Source organism: Podarcis erhardii (genome assembly GCF_964252035.2).
Source record: "Podarcis erhardii genome assembly, chromosome: 8".
Classification (NCBI taxonomy): Eukaryota; Metazoa; Chordata; class Lepidosauria; order Squamata; family Lacertidae; genus Podarcis; species Podarcis erhardii.
In genome coordinates, this window is record NC_138499.1 from 10,787,857 (window position 1) to 10,814,616 (window position 26,760).

General features: G+C 45.8%; 1 protein-coding gene across 1 annotated transcript in view; it reads right to left on the minus strand.

Moving 5' to 3' along the window:
• Positions 1–2,755: 2,755 nt before the first annotated feature.
• The window catches only part of CCN4 (cellular communication network factor 4), a 32,312-nt gene continuing 8,307 nt past the window's right edge, over positions 2,756–26,760 (minus strand). Inside the window, exons 2-5 of the mRNA XM_081874575.1 lie at positions 15,012–15,306; positions 7,647–7,904; positions 4,619–4,812; positions 2,756–3,081 (exon numbers count right to left, since the gene is read on the minus strand). Coding sequence (XP_081730701.1) covers positions 2,782–3,081; positions 4,619–4,812; positions 7,647–7,904; positions 15,012–15,306 — 1,047 coding nt within the window. The 3' untranslated portion in view covers positions 2,756–2,781. The remainder of the gene's footprint in view (positions 3,082–4,618; positions 4,813–7,646; positions 7,905–15,011; positions 15,307–26,760) is intronic.

Consider the following 26,760-nt stretch of genomic DNA (forward strand, 5'->3'; position numbering starts at 1 on the left):
TTCGAATCCCCGCGATGGGGTGAGCTCCCATTGCTCAGTCCCTGCTCCTGCCAACCTAGCAGTTTGAAAGCACCTCAAAGTGCAAGTAGATAAATAGGTACCTCTCTGGCAGGAAGGTAAACGGCGTTTCCGTGCGCTGCTCTGGTTTGTTTAGTCATGCTGGCCGCATGACCCAGAAGCTGTACGCTGGCTCCCTCGGCCAATAAAGAGAGATGAGCGCAGCAACCCTAGAGTCGTCCACGACTGGACCTAATGGTCAGGGGTCCCTTTACCTTTACCTTTACTTTAGGAATGGAACCTGCTGCTTGAAAACTCCCACACCCATCCTCTCCAACATTTTCACCCCCCAAATCGGGATGTCAGGAGCAGCACATCTGCCAGTCCAGAGCATCTTCCAATCCAGGGCTCATCAGCAGACTTGCAGCAGAGTGAGTGCTGGAACAAAAAACAGGGCATTCCAGGATCCCAACTGAAGCCAGGATTGGCTTCTGTGATCTAGGATGGCCACTCGAGGGGTATGCATACTCCCACAACAACGACAGTCGTACCTCGGCTCCCAAACGCCCTGGAACTCGGAAGTTTTGGCTCTCGAAAATCGAAACCCGGAAGTGACTGTTCTGGTTTCTGAACGTTCTTTTGGAAGCCAAACGTCCGATGGGGCTTCCAATCAGAAGCCATGATTTAGAAGTCAAATGCTTTGGAAGTCAATAGGACTACCAGAACGGATTCCATTCGACTTCCAAGATATGACTGCGCTTCCCAGTAGTGCAATTGCATGATATTTGGAGCACAAGTGACTTAAAGCAGCCACCTGTATGAAATCATTCTTCTTTAACAGGATAGGAAAAACCGGCGCACAGCCCCCACCCCCTCCAACATCCCGCTGTGCATGGGAACCAGAGCTAAAGTGTGGGTCTGAGGATGTTGCAACAGATGTAGAAAGCCATCCCAATCCAGTGGTGATTTGGACTTGCTTCTACTGAGCTGAGCAGGTGTTTCACATGAGCAGCATGCCCTGTAAGCTCAAAAAGAGAGTAGGCCCAAGTCACTGGGGAAGTGCTACCCAACTTGTGGTAAGTGCAAGGAATCGACCCTTCACTGTGGTTGCAAGTATGCTCTGGAACTCCCTGCCCATTGATACTAGACGGGCGATTTTCTGTACTGGTTTCAGCACCTGCTAAAAGCATTGTTGTTTCATAGAATCATAGAATCATAGAGTTGGAAGATACCACAAGAGCCATCGAGTCCAGCCCCCTGCCAAGCAGGAAACACCATCAGAGCACTCCTGACATATGGTTGTCAAGCCTCTGCTTAAAGACCTCCAAAGAAGGAGACTCCACCACACTCCTTGGCAGCAAATTCCACTGTCAAACAGCTCTTACTGTCAGGAAGTTCTTCCTAATGTTTAGGTGGAATCTTCTTTCTTGTAGTTTGGAGCCATTGCTCCGTGTCCGCTTCTCTGGAGCAGCAGAAAACAACCTTTCTCCCTCCTCTATGTGACATCCTTTTATATATTTGAACATGGCTATCATATCACCCCTTAACCTCCTCTTCTCCAGGCTAAACATGCCCAGCTCCCTTAGCCGTTCCTCATAAGGCATCATTTCCAGGCCTTTGACCATTTTGGTTGCCCTCCTCTAGACACGTTCCAGTTTGTCAGTGTCCTTCTTGAACTGTGGTGCCCAGAACTGGATACAGTACTCCAGGTGAGGTCTGGCCAGAGCAGAATACAGTGGCACTATTACTTCCCTTGATCTAGATGCTATACTCCTATTGATGCAGCCCAGAATTGCATTGGCTTTTTTAGCTGCTGCGTCACACTGTTGGCTCATGTCAAGTTTGTGGTCAAGTTTGTGGTTGGCGAGCCAACCCACACATGCAAATTTGGCATGCCGTTTAATATGTATTTTTTTTTAAAAAAAGTTTGTGTGAAAAATGGCTGATCTTATTTATATTTATAAGCCAACTTGTTTTTAACATCTGATTTAATTGGTACGTTTTAATCTCTATATAATGTGAAGCATTTTGAGGATTAAGCAGTATAGAAATCCTGTTTAAAGAAAATACAGTGGTACCTTGGTTTGCATACGTTTTGGATTACAAACACTTCAAACCAGGAAGTGTGTGTTCCGGTTTGCAACCTTTTTTTGGATTACAACCCAATTTTTTTGGATAATGAACAAAAAATTTTTGGAGGCCCCATTGGTGAAAGTGTGCCTTGGGTTACAACCTGTTTTGGTTTACAAATGGACCTCCGGAACAGATTATGGTTGGAAACCAAGGTACCCCTGTAAACGGGCAAGAAGTGTTTTATGTAGATGAAGCCCTGCACTTTAAAAAGAGTAATGGAATCTTAGAGTTGGAAGGGACCCTGGGGTCATCTAGTCCACCCCCTGCAATGCAGGAATCTCAGCTAAAGCATCCATGACAGATGGCCATCCAACCTCTGCTTCAAAGGAAATAATAATTCAAAAGGTCTACACTGCAGCCCGGAGAACAGAAAATATTTGAGAACCAGGGCATTCTGCAGAAAATCCTGTTGTTAAAAAAGCATTTAAAACGACAGGATGGATCAATGCAGACTTAGGCCAGGATGGTTAAAAGGAAAGGGGGAAAAAAGGATTTAAATCAACAAATGGTTTTGCTTTCACATACAGCAGACGGAAGATTCTCTTTTATTTTCAACCCTCTGTAAAATCAGAGCAATAAAACGTAGTACTCCCCTCTCGCTCGCCTCCCTCCCTCCCTCCCTCCCTGCGCATGCCATCATACCCAGCTAACTTAATTAGCAACTTCGGAGTAATCGTGATAATGAGCTAAGTCAGCGAAAATGTCGTTGGGGCTCTTGCAGCTCAGGTTGCAAAAACAGGCGTTGATCCACATGACTTTCTTGGAGAACCCGGTCCCATCCGGGCACTCGAAGCTCACGTCGATGGTCTTCGACTTGTACGGAGTACAGCAGCGATTGTCCACACAGACGCCGCAGTATTTCGGCCGGTAAGCTGCCTTGCTCACGCATCCAGAAAGAGTATAGTTCATCAGCTCCTGCCTCCTGTACACTGCTAAGCATTTCTTTCCAGGCTAGAAACAACATGAGAGAAAGCGAGATGATAGCAATCAACTTGATCGATTAAACATTTTTATTTACGCTTCCAGTAATAATAATACTCATAATAATTTATTATTCCTACCTCGCCCATCTGGCTGGGTTTCCCCAGCCACTCTGGGCGGCTTTCAACAGAACATTAAAAACAGAACAAAACTTTGAAAACAGAATAAAACTTCTCCGAGAACTATGAAGAGGCTAGAAAGTGCTAGAAACTCTCAGCTCTCTTCATCGCTGACCATTGGCCATGCTGGCAAGTGTCCAACAACATCTAGAGGTTTACAGGTAGACTATCCCTGGGTTATGCAGTCTTCATTCCCAGTTGCAAAACCCCTTGATTAAAACCACAACTCCCAGAAGCCTCTGTGCCTCCATGTCAGGGACCGTGCTGAGGAGGGCTGCACTGAGGAGGAATGGTGGGAGCCTCTCCCTCCTCCTGCTCCTGCTCCGGATCCTGAATCTTCCCACAGTATAGATTTGGAACAGCGGTTTGCAGAGGGACATAGTTCAGAAGGCAGAAGCTGGGAAATACTGAATGGGGAACAGCTAGGAGGAGAAGCACTGGGAGAGCATTCACCGCTCAGCACAATGTCAAGAAGAGCAGATAATGTGGCGGCACAGAAAGCACAGTGGTTGTGAGATCAGGTTACAAGATGCGGTAGTGACGTGGGTGACTAGGGAGGAAGTGGGTGAAACCCTTAATTAGGAGCACCGTCATTCCTAGCAATGGATTCCTTGTTCTCTCTCTGTGATCATCAAAGTTTCTAACTGGTAAGAGACTCCTTTCTCTTTGTTTTGCTTATCTACTGCCAAAGAGGGGGGGGAGGAAGCTGATTCCCTGAAGCCTCATACCCCATCATGTTGTCCATCTCTTTGGACAGGACAGAGCTGCAATTGGATAGCCTAAGTAAATAAGGGATGCAGGTGGCACTGTGGGTTAAACCACAGAGCCTAGGACTTGCCGATCAGAAGGTCGGCGGTTCAAATCCCCGTGATGGGGTGAGCTCCCGTTGCTCGGTCCCTGCTCCTGCTAACCTAGCAGTTTGAAAACACGTCAAAGTGCAAGTAGATAAATAGGTACCACTCCGGCGGGAAGGTAAACGGTGTTTCTGTGTGCTGCTCTGGTTCACCAGCAGCGGCTTAGTCATGCTGGCCACATGACCCAGTAGCTGTATGCTGGCTCCCTTGGCCAATAAAGCGAGATGAGCGCCACAACCCCAGAGTCAGCCATGACTGGACCTAACGGTCAGGGGTCTCTTTACCTTTAAGTAAATAAGGAAGTGACCACACCTGGGAAGGGGAATGCGGAAAAACACTAGAAGCCAAGGACTTACTATAGAAATGACATCATCTGGAGATGCCATAAAAAGCTAGTGGCTGTTGCGGAGAAATTGTGGGAGCTTCTTGTGGGTGGATGGGGAAACAAGAGCAATCCTACAAGCAGTACCTTAGTGTGCTTAATGTGGTGAAGCAAGAGCAACAAGGAGGATTTCTGCCTGTATTATCCCATACCTTAATGTGCTTGGCGATGTCCTCTTCACATGGGCGCATGTTACAGAGCCGGCTCTCTTTTGTCAGACGGCACTGGTCATTCTCGTTCGTGATTCTTTGGGACGTGCCCATCCCGCAGGTCTTCGAGCAGGGACTCCAGGAAGAGGTGTGGAGGATGCAGTTTTTCTGCCACGACTCAATTTCCCCTTCGTAAACTGTAAAAAAGAGAGGAAAGGAACACATGGCATTAGTTCAGCTTAGGCGCCAGCCTCAGGAATTCCCTGTGAAGAGGAATTGGTTGTTAAACCACTCTAATTTAAAAAAACACACATAAATATAATAGGCCATATAGTAACAATTGCAAAGCTATTTACTAGAAACTACTTCTCAAAAGGGGATGCTGGTGGCACTCTGGGCACTCCACAGAGCCTAGGACTTGCTGATCAGAAGGTCAGCGGTTTGAATCCCTGCAACGGGGTGAGCTCCCGTTGCTCAGTCCCTGCTCCCGCCAGAAGCGGCTTAGTCATGCTGGCCACATGACTCAGAAGCTGTACCTTGGCCAGTAAAGCAAGATGATCGCCGCAACCCCAGAGTCGGTCACGACTGGATCTAATGGTCAGGGGTCCCTTTACCTTTACTTCTCAAAAATTAGATACAGCTTCTTATAATGTCAAAATCAACATTGTGACATAATATATTAAAATGTAGCTTTCCAGTTGACCACCAAGTCCAGTATGTACAAAATACAAGTCCTATATTGTCAGTGCTGTAGTACATTCTTTTCTAATTTTTTTCATCTTCTCTTGTATTTTTCTGTCTGTCGTATTGCTTAGAAGAGTGGCATGAAATAATCTTCTAAGTGTCTAATGAAGATGATTGGGTTGGCAGACAAAAGAACCTGGCACTAATGGATGCTGGCACAGGCAGACGAGACAAGGATTCCTAGATATTCCCCTGTTTCGCCCGAAGGGGCTTCATCAGCTGTGCGTGGTTCTAAATCATATAGACACTTTGTAATATACATGAGGAGATTTCACCCCTCCCATACCCAAGAATCTCCTGAGAATCTCCTGAGGTCTCTGCTGACTCTACAGAGAGGAGGAGCAATGTACTGCTCTCTACTTAATTAGTCAAGTGAGTGAGTCTCTGTGTGAGAGAGAGAGTCAGTCAGTGTGTCGGGGAGAGAGTGCAAGAGATCGTGTTTATAGATAAGATTGCTGCTAAGAGCAGCTGCAGGCACTCAGAGTATAGCATTGATTTATGCTCAGAATATTTAGCTCTGTATATAGTTTGTATCATAGCTATAGTTATAGAATAAAGGAGGATATTTTACAGAGCTGCTCTCCGAGTGGTTTATACTCTGCAAGACTCTGCAAAACGCTGCTGCGCAACGACTGTATAATTGTGGAAGCGAATCCGGTGCTCTCAGCTCCAAGCTGTGAGTCCACAGCACTGTGACCTGTTCCTGTGGGAAAGGAGGTCTCTGGCAGTGCTACCCAGCTCGCCTAGCCCAGTCGGGGCTGTAGTGCATGAGTCCAGTTGGTACACTGGCTCAAGGGCGATGCTGACATCGGTTATGGGCCCAGTCGTCTGACCAGTCGTTGTTCCAGTCATCCCAGTCGTCCCAGTCGCCAGAGGTGTCTGTTGCTGATCGCTGGACGGCGGAACGGAGGCTGCATGCTGGACTGATTTGTGGTGCCTAGAAGCAGAGCTGTGTGGGAGCAGAGTGCTCAAGCTGCCGCTGTTGCTGTTGCTGCTGCTTGAGGTATGTTGCTGACTGCCAATTAAAGAAGATAGCATCCCTGTTTGCCTGTTAATTGCGCTCTGAGTGGGAGAGAGAGTGGCTGAAGAAGTCCAAGGCAAAAATTACAAAAATTCCAAAGTAACATACAAAGATAGAAAAAATGTACATACCGATATTATGTATATGTAGGCATTCTGGTGGTTTTTGGTTTTTCTTTTTTCTTTTTGTTAAACCACTCTGGCAATTGTAGCTCTGTGAGGGGACTTGGGGTCTCCTAACAACTCGCAGCACCCTTAAAAAACTACCGATCCCAGGATTCTTGGGGGGGGGGGAGCCATGTCTGCTTGAAGTGGTACGATGCTTGTTTAAATGTAAAGTGGATTCTTGGGTTGTGAACGTGATCCATGTGGGATGCACGTTCGCAACCCGCAGCTTTTGCAACCCGCGTCTGTGCACGCACGGGTTGCGATTCGGCACTTCTGCTCATGCACAAAGCGTGGTTTAGCGTTTCTGCGCATGCACAACACCAAAACCTGGAAGTAATCCGTTCCAGTACTTCTGGGTTTTGGCAGTCCGTAACCCGAAAAAACACAACCTATAGCATCTGTAACCCGAGGTATGACTATATAGTGCGAATGTGGCTTAAATGTGAGCTAGATGAAGCAGTGGTCTGCCCTTGTATAATACAGTGGTACCTCGCAAGACGAATGCCTCGCAAGACGAAAAACGCGCAAGACGAAAGAGTTTTCCGTTTTTTGAGTCGTTCTGCAAGACGAATTTCCCTACGGGCTTGCTTCGCAAGACGAAACGTCTTGCGAGTTCTTACGAGTTTGTTTCCTTTTTCTTAAAGCTGCTAAGCCGTTAATAGCCGCTAAGCCGCTAATAGCCGCTAAGCCGCTAATAGCCGTGCTTCGCAAGACAAAAAAACCGCAAGACGAAGAGACTCGCGGAACGGATTAATTTCGTCTTGCGAGGCACCACTGTACAGCTTTTCTACCATTTTCCCTGCTGGAGGAAAACCACCTTGGAAGGGTAAATGTTGAGCTGGGAAAGGGCCAGCAGGTAAAAAATTCAGCACCTCTTCTCAATTCCCTCCAAGCCCAGCCCTCAAGTGGCTGTTGGTTTCAATTTGTTTTCTTTTTGTTGTAGAGAAAGGTTGGAACAAGTTATACCTGGGACTCCATGCTGCAGGGAGTTTGCCCCTAAAAGCTGTGGGGAGCTTCCTTCCTCCAAAGTCTTAGAAAGTTGCCCCTCCTCACGTGCTCCACACACACACACACACACACACACACACCCCGCCAATACCTGCAGAGGAGATGTGCCGTGGGGAAGTCTTTCTGATTTTCTTGGAGTCGTCGCAGACCCACTGTTCGCAGCATTGCCCCTTCAGCTTAATCTGTTTGGGGTTGGGGCACCAAACGAGGGGTGGCTTGGAGTCTCTGCAGGTGGGGACACAGCCCACTGCTCCTCCGATACAGGTGCAATTGTACTTGCAATTGGGCTGGAAGGACTGTCCGTTCTTGTACCTGACCCCATCGAGGATGCAGTCGAGGCCGACAATTTCTACAAAAGGAAGAGGGGAAATGCATAAAGAGAGAGAGAGAGAGAGTTTCAAAAGCCCAGGCTCACATGACATCTGATATCACAGCAGCTAGCAGGTTTTTAAATACACAGATTTTCCCTCTTTCTTTCTTTCTTTCTTTCTTTCTTTCTTTCTTTCTTTCTTTCTTTCTTTCTTTCTTTCTTTCTTTCTTTCCTTCCTTCCTTCCTTCCTTCCTTCCTTCCTTCCTTCCTTCCTTCCTTCCTTCCTTCCTTCAGCACCAGACAAGGCCAGGTTATCTATTTACTTATAAGGGACGCGGGTAGCTCTGTGGTCTAACCCACAGAGCCTAGGGCTTGCCGATCAGAAGGTCGGCAGTTCAAATCCCCATGGCGGGGTGAGCTCCCGTTGCTTGGTCCCTGCTCCTGCCAACCTAGCAGTTCGAAAGCACATTAAGTGCAAGTAGATAAATAGGTACTGCTCCAGCGGGAAGGTAAACGGTGTTTCCGTGCGCTGCTCTGGTTCGCTTAGTCATGCTGGCCCCATGACCCGGAAGCTGTACGCTGGCTCCCTCGGCCAATAAAGCGAGATGAGCGCCGCAACCCCAGAGTCGTCTGCGACTGGACCTAATGGTCAGGGGTCCCTTTACCTTTACCTTTACTTTTGTAAACTGCCCACTCCTTAAATTATCAAGGCGGGATACAATAAATTAAGAAACTTGCAATGTAAAATTGTAAAAATGCAGAAATAACATAAATTAGTCAAATTTTATGTTGTGAAGCTCCCTGAGACCTACGGGTATAGGGCCTCATAATAATAATAGCAACAATACAGTCAAACCTTAGTTGTCAAACCTAATCTGTTCGGCTTCCGAAACGTTCGACAACTGAGGCACGGCTTCCGATTGGCTGAAAGAACTTCCTGCACTCAAGGGGAAATTGGGTCAGATGTTCGGCTTCTGAAAAATGTTCAAAAACCGGAACGCTTACAGTAAGGGGGGAAAGTATTTGATCCCCTGCTAAATTTGCCCGTTTGCCCTCTGATGAAGAAATGACCAGTCCATAATTTTAACGGTAGGTTTGTTGTAGCTGTGAGAGACAGAATAACAACAGGAATAACAACAGAATAACAACTGGTCATTTCTTCATCAGAGGGCAAACGGGCAAATTTAGCAGGGGATCAAATACTTTCCCCCCTCACTGTACTTCCAGGTTTTTGATATTTGGGAGCCAAAAAGTATGATAACGGAAGCGTTCAGGAACTGAGGTTTGACTGTAATAATAATAGCCAGTTAAATTTTCTAATTAAAACTTGGTGAAACAATGACGTTTTCAGAAGGCAGTGAGATATATGGATTGTAATGTTAGAATTCCTGCTCCATGGTTGCAGTCATAGGATTATTGTCTGTCACATGACGATGTATGTTTTGACTCCACAGAGTGGGAAGTGATGGAGACAGGATGTTTGTGTTACTGTGTTCTGTGAAGTGGGACTATTGTCCTTTGTTCTTTCTTTCTTTGCTGTCTGATGCTAGAGAGAGAGGGAGCCATGTTGCAGTGCTCCGTGTGCGTTTATATGTAAATAAAGTAGATTAGCCAGAATGCTGAGTTGCTGAAGTCTGTCACGCAAGGTGTGCAAACTCTGCAGATCCCTAAGTGTGCCGGTGTCTGTTGGCATCGGTTGCTGTGATGTTTGGGCTGAAGAAAGCTTTTGAAGCTCCCGAATGATTGACCAGGAGGGAACATGCCAGTCGGGCATGTGTCTCTGCCAGGGTCCTACTCGAGTGTAGGCTGAGCTCCTGACATGTAAGTACCCATCTGATTTACACAGATTTCTTTCTTCCCTGGAGAAAAGGAACTTCTTTACATAAGAACTGCCAGATTAAACCAAAGCCCTATGTGGTTCATCACCTTCCTTCCTTCCTCAACAGCCAACCAGATGCCTATGGGAAGCCCAACAGGCAGAGCACGAGGGCAGTAGTTCTTTCTCTCTGTTGTTTCCCAGTTTGCAACTGGTACCCAGAGACATGCTACCCCTGATCATGTAAGGAGCATCTAATCATTGTGACTAGGAGCCAACGGCATTATCCTCTAGGAATCTTAAAGCCAGCTCCATTGGCAATAATAATAATAATAACAATAACAATAACAACAACAACAACAACAACAACAATAATAATAATAAAAATAAAAATACATTATTTATACCCCGCCACTCTGGGCAGCTCCCAACAGAGTTAAAAACACAACAGAACATCAAACATTAAAAACTTCCCTAAACAGGGCTGCCTTCAGACGTCTTCTGAAAGTCAGATAGTTGCTCATTTCCTTGACATCTGGTGGGAGGGCGTTCTACAGGGAGGGCGGGCGCCACTACCAAGAAGGACCTCTGTCTGGTTCCCTGTAATCTCACTTCCTGCAGTGGAGGAACCACCAGAAGGCCCTCAGAGCTGTACCTCAGTGTCCGGGTTGAATGATGCTACAATGCTACATCTCCAACCTTTCAGTTTCATAGTTGGACCCCAGCTTCCAATATTATGAGGAAGGGAGAAATCCACATTCATGTGCTGTTAGTACTTGCCTGGTGAGATTCATGTGTTTTACATGCAGTACCATGCAGTACAACGTGGCTTAGTTAAAGTGGTGAAAATTCCTAAATTATTGGTACAGGAACACAATAATGGCTTGTAAAGGCCATGCAGTCTGAGCTTGGAGCAACCAGCCCAGACCTCTTTACATGCAGGAGTTCACATGGTAGACCGAAGGAACAATATCTTGGCTTCCTTTCTCCCAAGGTGAGGGGAACTGATCTAGCTAAGCCTGGCAGGACAGCTTATTCTATGGCATTAACCCCTTCATGAATTAATTAGACTTAAGTATGTTGGTTATTCCACACTTTTGAGCAACTCATTCAGAGTGAATGGCAATCTACTGGCAACCCAAATTTCCCTTTGTTCCGATTTGGCATTAAAGAGTGGGTTTTCCTGGGGTAAGGGGTGGGGGGTGGGGAACCTCCAAAAAGTGCTCAGACGCAGAGCTTTAAAAGTGAGGACTGTTATGTACTGAAGTTCTCACCCTGGGCCAGCAGGGGGATACTGTAGATAGTTCAGGTCCACATATGCAAATAAGGGATCAAAAGTGACGTTCAGTGATTGGATAGTTACAGAAAATGGTTACTGCTGCGTTCTAGTGGAGCTCTATATAAGCAGGCTGGCTGAACCATAGAATCATAGAATAGAATCATAGAATCATAGAGTTGGAAGAGACCACAAGGGCCATCGAGTCCAACCCCCTGCCAAGCAGGAAACACCATCAGAGCACTCCTGACATATGGTTGTCAAGCCTCTGCTTAAAGACCTCCAAAGAAGGAGACTCCACCACACTCCTTGGCAGCAAATTCCACTGTCAAACAGCTCTTACTGTCAGGAAGTTCTTCCTAATGTTTAGGTGGAATCTTCTTTCTTGTAGTTTGGAACCACTGCTCCGTGTCCGCTTCTCTGGAGCAGCAGAAAACAACCTTTCTCCCTCCTCTATGTGACATCCTTTTATATATTTGAACATGGCTATCATATCACCCCTTAACCTCCTCTTCTCCAGGCTAAACATGCCCAGCTCCCTTAGCCGTTCCTCATAAGGCATCGTTTCCAGGCCTTTGACCATTTTGGTTGCCCTCCTCTGGACATGTTCCAGTTTGTCAGTGTCCTTCTTGAACTGTGGTGCCCAGAACTGGACACAGTACTCCAGGTGAGGTCTGACCAGAGCAGAATACAGTGGCACTATTACTTCCCTTGATCTAGATGCTATACTCCTATTGATGCAGCCCAGAATTGCATTGGCTTTTTTAGCTGCCGCGTCACACTGTTGGCTCATGTCAAGTTTGTGGTTAACCAAGACTCCTAGATCCTTTTCACATGTACTGCTCTCAAGCCAGGTGTCACCCATCTTGTATTTGTGCCTCTCATTTTTTTTGCCCAAGTGCAATACTTTACATTTCTCCCTGTTAAAATTCATCTTGTTTGTTTTGGCCCAGTTCTCTAATCTGTCAAGGTCATTCCCTTCAGTTCAGTTCTGTTCTGGCCTGTGAATAAACAAGAGCTGTTTGAAGAATCGCTGTGTCGTCTGATATGTTCACCCACAACTTAACAAGGACTATGCCTATAAAGTGTGGGGCAAAAGGTAACTGTGGGTGAGCCCTTATACCGAGCCGAAGAATTGATCCTTCTAGCTCAGTATGGTCTACACTGAAGGACTGTGGTTCTCTCCAGGATTTCAGAAAGGGGACATTTTCAATCCTACCTCAAGAGGCCAGAGATCGATTGAAGCAGGGACATTTCATAAGCAAATGAGATGTTCCAAAGGTGAAATACAGCCCTTTTTAAGGTAATGTGAAATCCACGGTGCAGGTTATGGCTTGTGCCACCGCAGCCTTTCAAAACCAACGCCTTTTGTCTTGAGTTCACAGGTGTTTGTACAAATGCTTACAGTATAGAACTAGTAGTTTGTTTTGCTTTATTTCTCTCCCACAGGAACACGCACAGCTCCTGTGGTTTTAATAGAATATCCTGTTTCAACTGCAGACAAAAATGGGACTGAGCCATTGAGTCTCTGTTTTTTCCATTTTTACAACAATGATCCTGCCCATTTGGGAGTGTGGGTGTGTGAGGGAGGTGCTGTGCTTGTAGGATTTTGTTTTAAATAGAGGGGGAAATTCCCAAACTTGAGATCGAGTTGTAAGCAGATCTGCATGTTTCCTCCCCACTCCTGGGTTTGCCAATGTTTTGCGCTGCTTCAAAGCCAAACCAGGTTTTCAATACCCCAGCGATCCTGTTCTGACATTTGGAGTGTTTACTGTGTAACCTCAAACCTTACAAATTGGTTGGGAACTTGAATTTTCTGGAACAGCGTACAATAAATATTTTGGTCTGAATTTAACCGAGAGCTGGACCACCCAAAGAAGCAAAGAAATGATGCTAAGAAGAAAAAGAAGAAGCGTGAAAAGATGAAAATATACCAACAGAAGAGCGATGGTTGTACAAATTGATAGATCTCACAGAATTAGCAAACACTACAGGCAAAATAAGGAACTGGGACGAGAGGAAGACAAGGGCAGGGGGAGAGTGGGAATACCTTACAGAATATCTAAAAAGAAATGACATTACAGTAAACCTGCAAGTAGGGATAATTCTTTGAACAACAGTAAGAAAGGACGGGAATTAAAAAAGGGTGGAGAAATTAATGGAGATGCAGCAAATTAAGGCTTTGTTAGAATGCCACTGAAGTTCAGGTTGGAAAATCTGCGCAGAAACAATGTCAGATGAAATATGTATGGTGTACAATGAAAATTGGAAAATGCATAAATCAGTGGTTTTCAACCAGTGTCTTGAACTGGGGTGCCTTGAATGATGGTCAGGGATGCTGCAGGCAACACTGACCTCTGTTTCTCTTTCCTTCCTTCCCTCCCTTCTTCTGATGCCCTCTTGCATCTCTGGCTCCCAAAGGCTTGCACAGCTGTTTGTTGCAGCAGCCCTGGCTACAAGCTCGCCAGGCGAATGAGGCCTCTGGAGCTGGCCAGGGGGTGCTTCCCAGGGCCCCGTGGGGCAGTGTGAGGAGGCACCTCTTCTTTGGGGTGGGGAGGGGCAGCTGAGAGACAAGGGTCGGCAGTTGCAGCTGCCTAGAAGACTCCCGCCTAGGACTTGCTGATCAGAAGGTTGGCGGTTTGAATCCCCGCGACGGGGCGAGCTCCCATTGCTTGGTCCCTGCTCCTGCCAACCTAGCAGTTTGAAAGCACGTCCAGGTGCAAGTAGATAAATAGGTACCGCTCTGGCAGGAAGGTAAACAGCGTTTCCATGTGCTGCTCTGGTTCGCCAGAAGTGGCTTAGGCGTGCTGGCCACATGACCTGGAAGCTGTACGCCGGCTCCCTTGGCCAATAAAGCGAGATGAGCGCCGCAACCCCAGAGTCAGTCACGACTGGACCTAATGGTCAGGGGCTCCTTTACCTTTACCTTTAAAAGACTCCCAAGGATAGGGGGCTGAGGGAACACTCCACAAGGGAGGGTGTTCGAAAAAGGGTGAGAGGCTGCTGGCTCTGCAGGCAAGAGATGACATAACTGGGCTCCTGAGCCCCACAAGTGTGCCACAGGAAGAATGTAGTTGGTTAAGGGAGTCGGGGACTCAAAAAGGTTGAAAACCTCTAGCATAAAGAAAAAGAAAAAGAAGCAACATTGCCAGATGTTGCTAGAGTGGAACAAGGCAAATCCAGAAGCAAAGGATCAAAAAGTGGTGGCCCAGCTAGAGGAAGAAAACTGAACGTTGCTTCACAACATCATTGTTGTGGTTATTCCTATTTTATTTATTGCATTTACAGTGGCACCTTGGTTTTTGAACACAGTCTGTTCCGGAAGACCGAGTTCTGAAACGTTTGCAAACCGAAAACTCAATAGCCGACAGCTAGGCCTCAGGATCCTGCACTCAGCAGAAGTCGCGTGGCATGTTCGACTTCCAAGGCGTGCTTGAAAACCGAAGCGTTTACTTTCGGGTTTATGGCGTTCGAAAACCGAAATGTTCGTTAATGGAGACATTAAAAAATGGAGGTATAATAATAATAATAATAATAATAATAATAATAATAATAATAATTTATTTATACCCCGCCCATCTGGCTGGCTGGGTTTCCCCAGCCACTCTGGGTGGCTTCCAACACAATACTAAAATACAGTAATGCATCAAACATTAAAAGCTTCCCTAAAGAGGGCTGCCTTCAGATGTTGTCTAAAAGTCTGGTAGTTGTTCTCTTTGACATCTGGTGGGAGGGCGTTCCACAGGGCAGGTGCCACCATCGAGAAGGCCCTCTGCCTGGTTCCCTGTAACTTGGCTTCTCACAGTGAGGGAACCACCAGAAGGCCCTTGGAGCTGGACCGAGGCTGTTTAGGGCTTTAAAGGTCAGCACCAACACTTTGAATTGTGCTTAGAAACGTACTGGAGGCCAATGTAGGTCTTTCAAGACCGGTACCACTGAATATCCGGCCTTTCTCAGTCTACTTTAAGAGAAGAAACAGCCTGGGATACGTTCAGACCGACAGGAAGCCCCATGACCCGTATCTCGGGCAAAAAGAAAGAGGTACATCACTTACGTGAACACACTCCTATTTCGTACCTAGGTCTGTCTCTGCTGTAGTCACAGTACAGCCCCCTGTGGACGTCGCAAGTGTCTGCCTCTGTGCAGTTCTCCCCCAACTGCTTGGCACACGTCTTGCAGCACTCACAGCCGTCGGTCATCAGGCTGATGCCCGCCGGGCAAACGGGTGGCGTCTTCGGACATTCGCACGGCCACTTACAGTACTGTGTCCGCACGTAAGCCTCGGTCGCGGAGGAGGTGACAGGGGGTGACATGGTAGTCGTGGTCGTGGTGATGTTCTGGGCAAAGACCTGGGTCAGAAAAGAAGAAAAAGCTTAGCAGGGAAACTCATGAAGTCTTCAGGAATCCAGCGACAGGTTCACTAATCTCTCCTGCTTCACAGATCTACCCGGTGCTGATACTGACTGGTATGGAGAACATAGAAACCTAGGACTTGTACAGTCAGGCAATTGGCCTACCTTGTATTGTCTACACTGACTGACAGCAGCTCTCCACGGTTTCAGGCAGGAGTCTTTCTCAGCCACACCTGGTGATGCCAGGAGTTGAACTCAGGACCATCTGCTTGCAATGCATATGATATGCCACTGAGCTATGGTTCTTCTCTGCCATGTCTTTTCCCCACTGCCCATGACAGCCATTTTGTGCTGGCACCCACGGCACTATTATCAAGGTATTTCCACAAGGGCAGGGGAGGGAAATAGTACAGATATTAATATTGCAGAGCTTGAGGCAGCTAAAACAGCTAAAAACGAACCTAAAAAACTGCCTAAAAACTGACTCTTTATACAGTGGTACCTGGGGTTACAAACGCTTCGGGTTACAAACACTTCAGGTTACAAACTCCGCTAACCTGGAAGTAGTACCTCAGGTTGAGAACTTTGCCCCAGGATGAGAACGAAAATTGCACGCCGGTGGTGTGCTGGCAGCGGGAGGCCCCATTAGTGAAAGCATGCCTCAGGTTAAGAACAGTTTTGGGTTAAGAACAGACCTCCGGAACGAATTAAGTTCGTAACCCGAGGTACCACTATATGCCCCAAAACTGACTCTTATTGGGGTAAAAATTGTCCAGACCCATAAATATGATACAAAAGCTTCACTCATATGCTTGTCCAAGCATAGGCTCATCTTCTTAGAAATACTCCCAACAGGCCTAGAATCAGAGGTCTGTCTCTCTCCACACAGACTCCATTAGCCTGTTTTCTCTTCAGGAGAGAGACCTCATAAGCACATCCTCTGTTCTCTGTGACTCCCAGACAAAGACTCAAGGACCAATTCCCCAAGATGGCAATTTGCAACTGAACACTTCTCTCACAAGACCTAAGGTTAAACACCACATGAGAGCTAACAGAGAACACCAACAGTTTATTATCAACCCATCTAGGTGCTTAGAGAGCCCTTCTTAGCTTTAGGATATATATACCCCAATGGAATTTTCCAGTTAAACTTTCAACAATACACATTCTAACACGCAGAGAGTTATTTCCATTTCAGTGTCAACTAAACAATTACGCTTAACAGGGAAGCACTGCTTCTATCCAATATTATGATGCTGAGCAGGACAGATCAATAGGCTGACCCAGTTTAAGGATGCTTCCTATGTTCCAGCCTGAAATTTGGTAGTATCCATCAATTCGGTAGCAACATCAGGATGCAATGCATTGCAATTCATACTTTTGTTTGTTTTGCATGATGGCCTGGAAATTTCATCACTTCGCGATGGGAAGGGGTGCAATGCCACAATTGTTTGCCGTTGGGTAGATTGCCCTGAGCACATGTTCCCCAGGTCATTGGGCGGTTCCGGAGGGATCAGTCCAAGGCCTGACCTATATCCTCTGCTTATTCCTGTGAGAAGATTACTCCTGACCTGTGAGTTTGGACGGCTCCCAAGAGGAATAGCTTCTTGCACCTGTCAGGGAAAGCAGTGCCTTTCTGCTGAACAATTACCCCAGGAGTGAGTTCTCAGGAGATAGAACTGGAATGGACGTCACTGTAGGAATTGAATATAGCTTGGCGTTCTCGCAGGCAATTTTCGGTCCCTTCCCCCTATTCATTGGTCTGTCTTGCATGCTAGCTATGGGTTTTGTTCACTGTCCTGGGATCTAAAGTTACTAAAGTGTTCTGCTTTTGCTTTTTCACCCTTAAAAGGTCCGGCCTTTAATGCCAAAATTAAAGCTTCAATTGCAAAGTTAATCATGTCACTTTCATAGGGACTAGAAAGGACATTTCATTCCCATTGCTTAAAAAGCAGGAGTTCCCACAACCACAGCCATGGAATTTGTTGGTTCCCTTTGTTAACAGCATTTAGTTAATCGTTTTCAGGTTCTCTTGAAGCTTTTCACCCAGTCTTCTGAAGACCATAAGTGAATCCAAGGTCACGTAGAACATGCCATTCATTTTGATCCCCATTGATTACCAAATAATACTTTCAAATAATAGTTCTCCGCTTTTTCTTACTTAAACAAAAGCAAAGTATTCTATCCTTCCTCCAAGGAGCTCATGTGATGTAAGAATAAAACAGGTTATATCCACTTACAACAACCCTGCATGGTGATAATTTAGAAATTATTTATAATTCACAAATAATTTACAATTTACTCAGTGTTAAACCACAGAGCCTAGGACTTTCCGATCAGAAGGTCGGCGGTTCGAATCCCCGTGACTGGTTGCTCGGTCCTTGCTCCTGCCAACCTAGCAGTTTGAAAGCATGTCAAAGTGCAAGTAGATAAATAGGTACCGCTCCAGCGGGAAGGTAAACAGCATTTCCATGTGCTGCTCTGGTTCACCAGAAGCGGCTTAGTCATGCTGTACACCGGCTCCCTCAGCCAATAAAGCGAGATGAGCGCCGCAACTCCAGAGTCAGCCACGACTGGACCTAATGGTCAGGGGTCCCTTTACCTTTAAGTATATAGAGGGACCTTAATTAAGAAGAAGCCTGCAACAGAATCATTCCTCAACCACCCCATACGCAGACAAGTAACACTGGGGATGTTGATAACTAGCTATGAGAAAGCTGTGTGTAGATCTTAATTAACAATAATAACCAGCATCTGATCTTGCTCAATGTATTTTGCTGCCTGAGGTCAGAGGCAGCCCAAGATATAATGCTGTCTGATGCAAAGGACAAGATGGCAGCCTCTGATTCCTCATAGAAAACCCAACTGGGCTGACAAGGATTCATCCTCCACAAATCTGAGAGTATTAGACTGTGATAGGGGTTGCAGGGCAGGTGAGTTTAGGGGAATAGTAGGGGAAGCCCCCTATCTCTCAGTATCTGCCAATGGTGGTGGCTGCCCCAACCTGCCTAATGGTAGAGCTGGTAGTGCTTGAGATAACAGACAAGATGGCGACCTCCCCAATTCCCTCAACCGTTCCTCATCAGGCTTGGTTTCCAGACCCTTGATAATCTTGCTTGCCTTCTTCTGCGCACGTTCCAGCTTGTCAATATCCTTCTTAAATTGTGGCACCCAGAGCTGGACACAGTATTCCAGGTGTGGTTTCACCAAAGCATGAATAGAGCAGTACTATTACTTCCTCTGATGTGAACACTGTGTTTTTGTGGATTAGAAGGAAAGCACAGTTGCCATCTCTTAAAACTGACTCCCTTCTTGTGCCACTAGAAAGCAAGCTACATTTAGCAAATGACCCATTTTTGTTGCAAAGGGACAAAGCAAAGGGAAAACTTATTTTGTTGTTCACTATTGTGCAAAGCACTGGAATGGGACAGTTGAAAATAATTGGCAATGATTACCCAGTAGTAAATAGTAGTATGACAAAGAGATACTTGCTGCAGGCTCCGTTGCCTTTTCTTGAGGCTCCACCTAGTGGTGCAAATATTTTCTGAGCCTGCAATTGCAAGTTTCACTAGCGGTGATGTCTGCAACCCTCCTTTTAGCAACCAAAATTATAATAGAAAAGTATGACCATCACCTAACAGCAGCAGATGCAACCCCCCCCCCAAAAAAAAGCATGAACCAGCCAAGCTAAAATCAGAATTACAAAATGTTATACTTCTGGAGGAATAAGACACCGTTCAATGTATCAGGGATGGGGAACCAACAGGTATCCTGATCTTGTACTCCCAGCTCCCATCACCTTTGCTATAGGCTTACTCACACATTACACTGAACACAGGAACAAGCTGTCTGGATGAATGCACATGTGTTTGTAACACTTGTTGATTTGTACAACTCTGTACATTTTCAAATGCCTGAGAAACAAGTCTAGATCTAGTCCAGAGATCAACTGGGATAAAAGCAGTGCTTTTTTGCAGCCAGAACTCACCAGAACTCAGTTTTGGCACCTCTCATTTGGTTGTCATTGCCATTATAAGAAAACAAGGGAGGCGTTCGTGGTGAGTTCCGGCACCTCTTTTTCTAGAAAAAAATTGCACTGGATAAAAGAAGGCTTGCAGGGAGAGAAAGGTCTTCAACAGGCACCGAAAAGGCAATAGATAAAGGTAAAGGGACCCCTGACAGTTAGGTTCAGTTGTGGACGACTCTAGGGTTGCGGCGCTCATCTCGCTTTATTGGTCGAGGGAGCCGGCGTACAGCTTCCGGGTCATGTGGCCAGCATGACTAAGCCGCTTCTGGCGAACCAGAGCAGCGCACAGAAACGCCTTTTACCTTCCCGCCAGAGCGGTACCTATTTATCTACTTGCACTTTGACGTGCTTTCGAACTGCTAGGTTGGCAGGAGGAGGGACCGAGCAATGGGAGCTCACCCCATCAGGAGAATTCGAACTGCCGACCTTCTGATCGGCAAGCCCTAGGCTCTGTGGTTTAGACCACAGCGCCACCCGCATCCTGGAAAGGCAATAGAGACTTCCTAATATGTAGTGGGACTAACTAATAAGTCCTGGGACTCAGCTACATTAGTAAAGAAACAATGATTTGAAGGCACTATAAACATGCAACACCAGATGGCGCCAGAGAGCAGGACATTTTTATACACCTTTTTCCATAGGGGTTTTTGTTATTATTGTTATAACAATCTAATGTCTGACTTATTTATAGAGTTCCCGCCCCCCTGTGTGTACATCCATCCCTGGATTACTTAAACTAAACGGCTAAAACTATCCTATCTAAGCTTCCCTTTCAAGCTACAAAGGGATGTATCCTGCTGAACTCACAAATGTGGGGAAGAAAGGATAATACCTAATAAATATATCATCTCCTAGCATGTATTCACATCCCAACAGCCAGCCTAATTGGTCCAGATGCATAATCTGGAGGATTGTAGGATCCTCAGGAGCAATTTTTGGGACCACCCAGCGAGGCTGTAAGAAGGACAAGTGAAACGAGAGAGAGAGAGAGAGAGAGCTTTTTATTTCTTTAAAAAGCTACATTTGTTGATGCAATATATAGACTGGCCTATAGAGACTTATGGCTGGATTAGCCCAAGCTGCTATTTTTAACTGAGATGCAAGATGGTTTCTAGTTGCATTGTGCGGTAAAGATGTCTGTGGGAAGCATGTGGGAAAGTCTTTTTTGAGTTCCAGATTCCCACATACATCTAATTAAAATGAGTAATGAAGGACCACATACATTCTTCTTGGTCGAAAAGTTGCTTGGGTTGGCAGAAGCACTTAGTGCTTAGCATTCTTGTACGTTTTCCCAGAAGAGTCACCAAACTTATTTTCTTCTTTCTCTGTTTGGTCAGGGAGAAGGAATTCAGCGTTACGGGCAGGGGGAGACGGGAAGAGTTTGCTGTTGATTCTCCTTCCATTTGGGGTTTCTTCGCCAACAGTATTTGATTTATGTAGGAACTGGGGAATACCTGGTTCACTTTCCCACGTTGACAATTTGCAGCCCTCATACCCCACAAACATCCCGAAGAAAAAGGGACATCCATTTTCCCCCAACGGGAGCACAGCGGCCATTTTGGTTACCGTGATCTCTCCTCCCAAAAAGCACTTTGGGGGGACATGGTATTGTGTGCCACCCCAAAATATACATTTTGGGGCACCATGAGAGCACAACACTGAAAAAAAGTGTATTTTTTGGGCTCCGTGATCTTGTGTGGATGACTCACACGGGAAGACTTGCATCCTAGTTTTGGGACTCAACAGATTGGCCCTCCAACCTCTGCATGAAAACCTCCAAGGGACTAGAGTCCATAATCTCCTGAGGGAGGCCATTCCACTGTCAAACAGCTCTTTCTGTCAGAAAGTTTTTCCTGACGTTTAGTCGGAATCTACTTCCTTTTAACTTGAAGCCATGGGTTCAAGTTCTACCCTCTAGGGCAGGAGAAGGTGAAGTGTAGGTGGGTCCCCATGAGGCAACACACAGTGGTAACAGCAAGAGCCTTTATTGAACTACATAACTGGGAAACACGGGCAAAGCAACCGCTTATATACGTTCCTGAAAGCCTGGGCTGCTCCCACTCCCAGCGTGATTGGCTGTCTAAACTTCCAAGCTGCGAATCACGACTCAGAGTTCAAGGGCCAATGGCAGTGGCCCAAATCCTGAAATGTTCTGTGATTGGACATCTTGTATCGAATCAGGAGCTCAGAATCCTTAGTGCAGACTCAGGCTCAGGCAAACACAGACCACTGAATACATAACAGAAGGCAAGTTTATTCCCTCTTCCAGGTGACAGCCCTTGAGATATTTGAAGATGGCTAGCATATCTCCTCTCAGTCCCCTTTTACAGGCTAAATGTCGGAGGGTATGGGTCAATAATAATAATTAATAATAATTAATTATTATTATTGTTGTTGTTGTTGTTAATAATAATAATAATAATAATAATAATAATAATAAGTAGTAGTAGTAATAGGCCCTTGAAAGCCTTTCCAGGTTACACCCCCAGCCCAAGGCAAACCCTTCGCTGGTCCTACTTTGAACCTTCCTGCCTCCTCCTCTGGCTGTGGGATGACCCTGAATTCCCATGATTCCTCTTGCTTCCCTGGTTGGAGAGCAGAAAGGGCTGTTTGAGCATGTGCAAGAATCACCCTAATGTAGAAAAGCAAGCTTTACGTCCATTGCTCCATCTCCTCCTTTTTTGACAGTCTGTTGCATGCAATAAGCATCACCCTATACAGCCATTTCCCCTACCTGTTCAGATTCTTCTTCTGTTGAATTTCCCTGAAGATATGTGACTGGGGTAAGTATTTCCTTAACTTAAGTGTTCCCTCAAAGCTCAACGACTTGATTACATGGTTGTCTGCAAAAAGTCAGGGGCTGCAAGGAACGAAGGACGTTGCCAGGGTTTCAGAGTTGAATTTTGTGATGCCGTTCCTCATAGCCCATTACCAACTATTTTTACTACGTATTTTGCGGTTTCTGTATTGTGATTTTATGTTGTGAACTGTCCTGAGCCCTCTCAAAGTTGCCCAGAAGGAAATGTAGCCCTCCGGCTGAGAAAGGTCACCTACCCTTTGTACAAGGCTTAAATATCTACCAACTCAAAATCAATGGGAAGGTTGGACGCAATGAATTTTGACTGCATCTCACCCAGCATTAGGGCAGAAGGTTTAAGAAACGTTCTCCACTTTTAATGCCCTGTTTCTAGTCGAACTGTTTATCTAGGTAGAACACATGCAGCTGTATCAACAAGAAAGTGCAAGCTGAAAGCAAACAGTACATTTTTTTTATTTTTATTTTTGTAATTCTCCTTTTCTTCACCTTGTAAAGAGCACTGAGATCTGTGCAGAAATAGCCCCGGCTGGAAATTTAGTCAACAAGGCTGCCTTGGCGGACTCTGGAAAAGGGCTCAGAATTGTGGCTTTTGGATTTTGCTTATTAGTTCTGGACTCCGTGTTTGAAAGAGAAACAGTGGGCAGAATTCTGGCATACCCAGAGGGCTGTGGAGTAACTTGGTTTTTATCGCATCTCAGTTCCTTTTGCAAATGGAAACATTGCACTGGTTGCGAGGAACACAGAGTTTCTCTTTCGCTCCCACCCAGGAAGTGAGAGGCTGGGAGAAGAGAGGGACAAAAGTTAAGATGTATCTGTGAGATAGGATTCTGTGCTTATCCATCTCTTCTATCTTTTCTCTATTCTTTTTTTTCTCCTTCATTTTTACTTTTGTGTGTGTGTGTGTGTAATTAGTTTGCCTTTTAATGAGGGTGAAAGAGGAGAGCGCAAAATATGGCCCGAAGCTCAACATCAACACTGGGCCCATCACCTCCTGGCAAATAGAAGGGGAAGAAATGGAGGCAGTGATAGATTTTACTTTCTTGGGCTCTGTGATCACTGCGGATGGTGACCAGCAGTCACGAAATTGAAAGACGCCAGGTTCTTGGGAGAAAAGCAATGACAAACCTAGACAGCATCTTAAAACACAGAGACATCACCTTGCCGACAAAGGTCCGTATAGTAAAAGCTATGGTTTTCCCTGTAGTGATGTATGGAAGTGAGAGCTGGACCATCAAGAAGGCTGATCGACGAAGAATTGATGCTTTTGAATTATGGTGCTGGAGGAGACTCTTGAGAATCCCATGGACTGCAAGAAGATCAAACCTCTCCGTTCTAAAGGAAATCAGCCCTGAGTGCTCACTGGAACGACAGATCCTGAAACTGAGGCTCCAATACTTTGGCCGCCTCATGAGAAGAGAAGACTCCCTGGAAAAGACCCTGATGCTGGGAATGATGGAGGGCACAAGGAGAAGGGGACGACGGAGGACGAGATGGCTGGGCAGTGTTCTCAAAGCTACTAACATGAGTTTGATCAAACTGCGGGAGGCAGTGGAAGACAGGAGTGCCTGGCGTGCTCTGGTCCATGGGGTCACGAAGAGTCGGACACGACTAAACAACTAATCAACAACAAAGTTTGCCTTTTATTGTGATGCGAGAAGTGTCATAAAAAGCAAGGGTAGGCAAACTAAGGCCTGGGGGCCAGATCCGGCCCAATCACCTTCTAAATCTGGTCTGCGGACGGTCCTGGAATCAGCATGTTTTTACATGAGTAGAATGTGTCCTTTTATTTAAAATGCATCCCCGGGTTATTTGTGGGGCATAGGAATTTGTTCATTCCTCCCCTCCCCCAAAAATACATTTCTGCTGCCCCCACAAGGTCTGAGGGACAGTGGACCGGCCCCCTGCTGAAAAAGTTTGCTGACCCCTGATAAAAAGAAAGAAAGAAAGAAAAAGAAACATTTAAACATAAGGGGGCAGCATTGAGGCAAAACTGAGGCCACGCTTTACTTGAAAGACTAGACTGAGAATGAAGGAGGGCAGGGTTGCAGGTGAAAACTTTTTGCTGGGGTATCTAGTTGCTTTGGTTCTTCTTTAAAAATAAAAATTCACAGGCCACATCTTCCTTGAGTTTCACTTGAGAGCATAGCAGGATATGGTGCTGCTAATGTATTCTGGTCCAAAACCGGCAAGATGCTAGCTTGATATTTGTGCTCTAAAGTGCAGGAGTTATTTTGGCACACAGGCTGCAAGCTCAGATATGGATCAGGATAGTAGCAAGAGCAGGAGAGTTTCAATCTGCATAGGAAATTGAAGCAAATAGGGGCATTGATCCATAGTGGGAGACAAAGCGTTATATCCCCCTAACCCTCTTCTCCCCACATAATATATCCCGCCTTTCCCCCAGAACCAGGACTCAAAGTGGCTCACAATTCAAACTCCCCTCCTAGCTACAAGCATATAAAAAGTGGCATTAAAAAAAATAATGAATTGCTTGTGCAATTAAAAAGCCCATATATACATGGCTCTCAGTCCAGATCAGTCCCAATTGCACTGGTGACCTTGAGGCAAGAGGACAACGATTAAGGCTATAGATACAGAAATTACAGAACCACAGAGTTGTAGAGTTGGGCTGGCCTCTTTTGAGCGAAGTGGGAGCTCCTCCACAGCAGCAGGGGGCGCCACAGCAATGCTGTAGAATGGAGAGTGAGAGCTGGGGGGGGGGTGCACCATGTTTTAGCATCGCACAGGGCACCACTGAAATTTGAGAGCTCCAAAATCCTGACCACTGCTTTACCTAATGGTAGGGCAAGAGATGGATATTCATCATGGTGTTCCATTGCACCAGAAGTGGTTTAGTCATGCTGGCCACATGAGCCAAAAAACTGTCTGTGGACAAACGCCTGCTTCCTCGGCCTGAAAAGCAAGATGAGCACCACATCTCATAGTCACCTTTGACTGGACTTCAACATCCAGAGGCCCTTTAGTTTTTTTTTTACCTTTACACTAGACAGAATCTTGGGTATAGACTAGGGCTGGGCAATATTTGGTTTTCAGCACCGTAATATATCAGCAGCGGATGCCTGATTGTTGTCTTCCAAAGCAACGACTCTATTCTGAATTTAAAAATGGAAAGTGTAATTCTGGTGGTCAACAAAAGAAGTTTAAAGACTGTCTCAAGGCAAATCTAAAAAAAAATGTAGTATAAACACTGGCAACTGGGAAACACTGGCCTGTGAGTGCTCCAGTTGGAGAACAGCCTTTTACCAAAGGTGTCATGGTCCTTGAAGACGCTCAAACTCAGGATGAAAGGGAGAAACATGCTAAGAGGAAGGCACGCTTGGCAAATCCACACCATGATCAACTTATCCCTGGAAACCTATGTCCCCACAGTGGAAGGACGTGTGGATCCAGAATTGGCCTCCACAGTCACTTACGGACTCACTTTTAAAACCATGTTTATGGAAGACAATCTGACTCGGCTATGAGTGATCGCCAAAGAAGATGTTGTTGTTTAGTCGTTTAGTCGTGTCCGACTCTTTGTGACCCCATGGACCAACCAAAGAAAATATCAGCATCTAATTACCACAATATGCTGATAAATCACGATGTCTGGAATGCAGCTCAGCTGCTCCGGATATAATTTATCAATATCACCCAACTCTAGTATACACCAGCGGATCCAAGTTCAGATTCCACACTCAGATTCCACACGCTGCTCAAGACACTACCAACCCTTTCTGAATGGTTGTGTGGATAATGAAACAACTCTCCTTTCTTTCTCTTAGAAGAAAGGACTGGATCCAGCTTCGATTAACACCAAGTGACCTTTCCCGCTGTTTGAATGTGGGATGTTTCAGCGGAGCTGAGGTTACGTACAGGGGAAATTTGGCACAGAATGAAAGGAGATTAGCAAGCATGTTTGAAGTCCGCGGAGTGGGAGGTGCTGCCTTACGCTTGGGTAAAAATAAAAATAATGCCACATATTTACTCCGTCCCCCCTCCCACTCACCGGCAGGATGTCTAGAGTATTTTCTGCTGAAATTGTTTAGTCTGCTAGATCGCAGACGTCCCGGAAGCGAGACATGTTTCGTTGCAAGAGTCAGCATGCTCCTCTGCCTCATTGGGCAAATAATTATCTATAAAAGAGAATAAACATTGTGTACCTAATAGCTACATGTGTGTAGATTGGAGCCCAGCTGAATTCCTAAGTCCACTCCCCTTATTACGTTAGCAGGGCATATCGCTCTTTTCGCCGCTTGGTTTCCATTTAATAGTTTGGGTGCAATCAAATGCATGTCTACTCAGAAATAACCCCTGTTTAATTCCCCTGCATTTGTTTCATGATGAGCATGTATCGCAGAAACAGCCAGTTTGAGGTCCTCCAGATCACTGGCCATCATCCCTAACCATTGGCCATGCTGGCTGGATTCATGGGAGTTGTAGTCCCTTGACATCTGTTGGCTACTTCTGAGATTTCTGCTCGCGAATGTGTTTTATGTCTATATATTTTTACGCAGAAAGCTGATTTGGATGCTTTACGTGAGTCACATACTCAAGTCATGCCACACACCATTAAGGAATTAAGTATATTCTGAGGGGAGGGAAA